This window comes from Impatiens glandulifera, chromosome 8 (assembly GCF_907164915.1).
Source record: "Impatiens glandulifera chromosome 8, dImpGla2.1, whole genome shotgun sequence".
NCBI classification, from domain to species: Eukaryota; Viridiplantae; Streptophyta; class Magnoliopsida; order Ericales; family Balsaminaceae; genus Impatiens; species Impatiens glandulifera.
This window is the reverse complement of record NC_061869.1, coordinates 37,288,611-37,295,105: the sequence shown is the minus strand read 5'-3', so window position 1 is coordinate 37,295,105 and position 6,495 is coordinate 37,288,611. Positions and strand designations below refer to the sequence as shown.

Here is a 6,495-nt window from a genome sequence, read left to right as displayed (position 1 = left end):
ATGTAATAGCCAATCCTCATATGCTTATCCTACAAGAAGACATCATTATAGAACTAGTGAAAATTTTAGATTAGAGGGTGGTTTAGAATGATGGATTTAGTATTTGACAGATCAGATGGTATAACGTTTTAGATGATGATGCTAGCTGGAAAAAGGAATCGTGTTTAATAATAAAGTACCCTGAGTTTGTGTTAACAGTGAGAGACGCGTCTTCTTTCAATCAACTTGTTTGTGGGCGAACAAGTGTTGATGGGGAGGATTCTGATATAAGAGAACTTTAGGTTACGTTTATAACCCTTAATAAATCAGTGGATTGTTAATGAAGTCGATATGTTCTTTAATTTCTTTTTAAATAAATTGTGTAAGAGAATGTTTTCTATTTTGATTAAGCTGATAATAAGGGTCACAATTAATGATAATAGTTTATTAAAAGGGCAGTAGTTGTAGTTGCAGAATCAGATAGATCTCATAGTAGAATGGAGAACATATTATGTCAGAAAACATTAATGAAAAAAATTACAAATTGGATAATTCGTATTCTCTATTCTGACTATAATCTTTCATATTCAATTTTAATCTCTTTTATGAGATTACTGGTTCTGTAATTGATTTTTTTTAGTTATTATTTAGTAAACTTTGTATTTTCTATTTGAAATATTTAGTAAACTTTGTATTTCTATTAGTAAACTTTGTATTTAAATATATAAAGTACATAGCATTTTTTTAAGTGAAATGATTATTATATTGTATAAGAACTTCTTTTTTTTTAAATTTTTATTAAATATTTATTATTATAAATTTTAATATTAAATAAATAAAAATAAAGTCTTAATAAAATATAAGATTTGTTGGCTAAAGATTTCTGAACTGATTGATCGAAATCATAAACCTAATGAAATGTATGGGGGCAAGTAAAACCGATTTTAAATTGATCTAAATCGAGACAAATCAAATTATATACATTTATGTTGGTTGATTTAGGAATGGACAATAAAACCAAATATTGATCCTAATTAAAATTTAAACTGTAAGCATAGGGATCTTTTGTGATATTTTAAAATTGGAAAAAAGTTTAATTAAATGAATGTACTTATACTAAATATTAATATATTTTTTCTTTTTTTCTTTAATAAATAAATTATTTATTTTTATTTTTTATAAAATATTTATTATTTCTATATGAATATTTATTATTGATTATTTTAATTTAATTTAATTTAATTATATATATATATATATGAGAATTTATTTAATTTTTAATTTTTTAATTTTTTTTTCTAATATTAATATTAATTATTAATTATTTGTAATAATTAAATAGTAGACAAAACAATATTCCTTACTATTATGATAAGTAATGAATAAAAATTAAATAAAAAAATTTTAATTTTATTTTTGTTTATATTAAAATAAATAAGAAAACCATCTTTTAAAACATAAAGTTCATAAATAAGTTTTTAAACTTTTTTCTAAAATAAGAATTTAAGAATTATGATAAATAAAAACTCAGAAAAAAAATAAAATAAAAAAGAAAAAATAATATAAAAATAATAAAAAATTTAAAAATAAAATAAATTATCTAATTTAATTAATAAATAAATAAAAGAGAGAAAAAATATATTAATATTTAATAAATATTTATACAAATTTAAAAATAAAAATTAACCATGTTACTAAAATAAGCGTTAAACTATAATATAAATAATTATGTTTTTCAAATTAGTTATATAAATTGATATTTGCTAATGAAAGTAAATTTGATGTATAATTGGAATAGTTTAATAATTTTGGCGAATGAATCTTTTAATTGACAGTTAGGGATTTTGATATTTAAGAATGGTTGTACATTATAGTATAAAAAACTGCTAACCTAATAAAATGCACATGCACATTTGATTGCACTAATTGGTAGTGGTTTTGCTCTCTACCGGCTTGCCTCCATAATAGTCTGGCAATAATTTAGCTTAAACCACATTTTTCTAGAAAAAATAAATGCTTTTTTAGCTAATTTATTCGATATATTTGATTTCATTCAATTAAACAAAATATTTTACAATTCTCCCTATTATTCTTTCTAACTCAATTAATTGAAATATATAAAGAAAGACAAAAAAAAAAAATAAGAGTATTGATAATGAGAGATGAAAAAAATAATTGAATATGATTCAACCTAATAAATTGAGTAACATAGGCCTCATCTTGAGACATTTTCAAGAGTCAAACAAATTAATTGAGCCTCATAAAGATCAAGTAAAATAAATTTCTATTATAAACAAAAAATAAACTAAATTTTTTTGCTACTAAAATCAAGATTTATGATAATAAAGTCGATCAATTGATTATGGCTGTGGGATGCCCACCCCTAAAAGGAATTGTCATCCTCTTTGAGACTATTGAGATGCACATGTAGTTAGGAAAATTGATCACTATCAATCTTCCTTTTATTTAAAAATAATAATAATGGTCCAAATAGAAAAGAAAAAAAAAGTCTTCATTCTCACTATCAATCTCTAAAGAAAAAAAAAAGGCAACTATGGGAAGAAAAAATACTTCATCTTTTTCAAAGTGTGCCGATAAATATGATGGAATCCCCAAAGTAACAACTCTAGCAATCTCACAATAAAATATGGAATCATAAACTTAAAATTGATAAAAACAAAAAGACTTACAAGGAGCCTAATAATAATGCAGAAGATAAATGTCAAACCTTGGCTTCCTCCTCTGCAGCAGCAGCAACAGCCTCGAAGGTCTCACCAGCTACAAGTTCAGGGACATCGTCATCATCCTCTTCAAGAGCTGCACCGGATGGCGGTGGTGGTGCTTGCTTCTGGAACTGCTCCGCTAATTTCCTTAAATTGTCTAGATTATCAGGACCTGCAAAAAAAGTTGTTATCTTATTATTATTAGATTCAAGAGCATGGATAATAATCCACCTAAAGGACAAGGTTTAAAGCACTTACCCAACTGATTAATAATTCCAGGAAGAATGTCTTGCAAATCTGCACACCAATCAACAGATTTTTTTTTTTAAAAAAAAAGGGAGATTTGTTTATCACATTTCATTTTATGATCCAGATCATGATTGAGAAAATTTTAGATTTGTCAAAAGAACCACAATCACAATCGCTACTATGGGGGTAGATAGGCGTATTCGATGTTACATTTTATGAACAAATAAAATCTTACGTTTGCCAAAAATTAACAATGAACTTTAATACTGAAAGTGTAAAAGAAAAAGAGCACAATAAAATTTGAATCATCATCTATAAAATAAATCTGGACAACAATCTAACGATTTTCCATTGGGAAAATAATTGTGTGAGAGATTGTGAAAAACTACCTTGTTTCTAATTAAGGTCATTTTAAAGCTTAGACTTGTTTATTAAGAAAATTGATTGTTGGGTTAAACTTTAACATTTCAAAACAAATAAATAAAAAGGTAAAGCTATTTAGACATTTTAATTGATGATTTAAATGATTTGACGAAAGAACTTATGGTGTTGGCAAGATGCTGGGTAACCCACATCACACAAGCCCTTAGATTCACATTCCAGAATTACCCATTTCATGTAATCAAATTTTAGAACTGGAGTATACTAGATTTCTGCCCTAAAGTATTATGCATTTTCAAAACAAAAATTTCAAGATTCAGTGATGAGTTTGTAATAAATATTATAATAGATGAAACAGACTATAAGAGATCAGAGAAGAAAAAACATACTCTTTGTTTGAGGTGAACCACTAACAACCCAGGTGTTGGCAGCAATAGAAGCTTGAACTGAAAAGAAAAATATGTTAAAGCTAGGAAAGAAAGGGAAATTAAGATAGCACAGGTATATAATGCACTAAGAAACAAATGTTCTTCGTAGGCCAGGAAATCAAAAACTACACAAGGCTATGTTTAGGCGGAAATTAGAATTAGAATTGGGGGGTCGATTTCAAATCCTTTGTTATTTAAGACAATTAAACTATGGAATTGAATCTATATAAATTTTTCAATGTTCTTCAATTTCATCCTCTAAGCTTTGAAATTGCAATTCTATTAGTTCTCAAAATTATAGTTCAATTCTAATTTTCTAATATTGGAACTGTAATTATAATTCGAGTTATATGCATAAAAAAATAGCCTGAAGCCCAGAGTGTTAATTTCATACTTCAAATATATACAAGGTTCCCTAGAAATGCAAAATAACTCCTATTCAGAGTCAACAATGGACTAAATTGGAAACATTTTTGTGTATATACATTACAGATGGATCCTAACATTTCTACAAATAATTACCTATTGATAATCAAGATAGGTAGAGTATGTTTTATAGTAGAACATGATGTCATGCTAGCTTTTAAACAACCCATGAGTTCTTATTTGGAAAATGTACGCCGAATAGTTTTATTAATTTAGAAGCGAAATCTACAAAGTGTTTTTGATATTCACCTTTGGGGTTAGTGAACTGGATAACTACATCATCCTTGAATATGTTCACTTCTTCAATTGCAGGGATAGCATTCACCCCTATTCTCTTCAGAGTGCTTTGAAGCCTTTTGTCATCTGTAGTAGTTGTTTTATGTACAGCCTTCTTCTTCCTATAGTTGAGAAAAGTATTTCACATTTCCAGAACAACTAATAAGCATAACAAGAAAAGGCATATAAAACACCCATTTGAACCACTTGCAAGAAAACATAACAAAATACCCTCGCATTATACCTTTTAACCCCTAATGTGTTTTAACCAACATATTAACCTAAATTTCAATAACCTACATAAAACAAGTTATTTGAAAATAACCCTAGATCATGTCATATGAAAATATGAGTAGATTCAATAGCAAATGAAAATCAGAGGTGAAGATGATATATCAATAGCAGTAAAAGACTGAAGGTTTTAGCAAACCTTCTCATGCTTCCTTTCCCACCAGTGCGTACGGCACCAGCCATCTTCATAAGCTTCTCGACATTCATCTGCAAATTTGAGTGGATTCAAGGTTGTTACATTAGCAAATACACAAGCTGTAAATCTGTCATTGAAAACACCAGTATTCAGTTAAAAGTGAGACATTTAACACTTATGAGTACCAAAGGCTATGAACAAACTACAACTAATAATCTTCACTTTACCCTCTATGTGAAAAATTCGATCAGTCAAGGTAGCTAACCTATTTTAAACCACAAGAAAGCGAGAAAACAACAATACAATCAAAACTATTCACTGTCTATGCTTGGATTAAAATCCAACAAAACAAAAGCTTCACATTTCTACAAACTGTCTTTACGACGAGCGATCGTAAATGCAAGCAGAGACAGGTTTAAGTGAGAGAAGATCGGAAAAACATAGATTAAAATCTTCAAACCTTTACACCGGATTCTGAAAGTAGGAAAGATGAGTGTGAGGGAAGAAGAACCGTCGTCGGCGCTCTTGATGCTGGCTGGTACGGTACACTATAAAGCCCTAGAGTCTAGACTTCACATAATGCTCCCGCTTATAAATATTTATTTTTTTTATTTATTTTAAATATTAAAGTTTATCATTTTAAAATAAGAATAATACTATATTTTAAACTAAATAAAAAAAATGTATTTGGTGTTTAATATAATCAATAAAATTCATTTTAAATTTTATTTTTTAATTAAGCAAATTAAACAATAAAAATTAATTTGGGTAAGAAATCTAGTAAATATTTTTAAAGTATCACTTCCCATTCAAACTAGCAAGGTTTTCGTTAGGTTCATCTCCCCCATCTTCTTCCTCCCGCTACCTACAAAACCGTAAACTTTTCGTTGAACATTAGTAGTCGTCACAACTCTCCTTCTCCCTCTTCTTAAGCCCTAATTCTTTTTCTCTATCTTCACGACTCTCCGTTCAACTTCAGCAGCCAGCAAAGCTTTCTTTCTCATTCCCACAACTCTCCGTTCAACATTAGCAGCAGCGGTTGAAGAAGACAATTATCGCATCCTCAAATGGGTATGTTAATGTGTATTTTATGTTATAATTAGTTGATTTGATGATTTATTAATTAGTTACCTGATTTTATAAGATAACAAATACATATTTTGCATAGTATTCACATTTAGAAGTTATTATACATCAGACTTTGTTATGAACTATAGTTAATTACTCCTAGGGACGGAGGCTTAAAATAAAATTAAATATTTTTTTTTTTTTTGAATTAGTTCAAAAAAGTTTAAGGGAAAGATGAGATTTAATAATATCATCGCATTAGCAAGCGCATTAGCAAGTTGTAAGATATTGTTGTTATTATTATTTTTAAAATATTGGTACATGTCTTTTAAGGCTATACATGATGTTAATTATTTTTTTAAAACTAGTTATTTATTATAAAATATTATTTGAACATAAAACAAATAAACACAATTTTGAGAGATAAAAAAAACTACTTAAATATTTATTTATATTAATAATAATAATGAAAACATAGCAGAGTTTTTGTTTTTATCGAAATTTTTACCCAAAATTTTATATTTTTCACATTTCACTT

The 6,495-nt window shown here is 27.3% G+C and overlaps 1 protein-coding gene across 1 annotated transcript; it reads right to left on the bottom strand.

Moving 5' to 3' along the window:
- Nucleotides 1-2,536: 2,536 nt before the first annotated feature.
- Nucleotides 2,537-5,485, bottom strand: LOC124911846 (nascent polypeptide-associated complex subunit beta-like). Its single transcript, XM_047452375.1, has 6 exons — nucleotides 5,350-5,485; nucleotides 4,893-4,960; nucleotides 4,436-4,584; nucleotides 3,722-3,778; nucleotides 2,961-2,999; nucleotides 2,537-2,874 (listed from the first exon to the last, which is right to left on the bottom strand). The coding sequence occupies exons 2-6, from the start codon at nucleotides 4,958-4,960 to the stop codon at nucleotides 2,702-2,704; spliced, it is 486 nt and encodes a 161-aa protein (XP_047308331.1). The 5' UTR covers nucleotides 5,350-5,485; the 3' UTR covers nucleotides 2,537-2,701.
- Nucleotides 5,486-6,495: the final 1,010 nt, after the last annotated feature.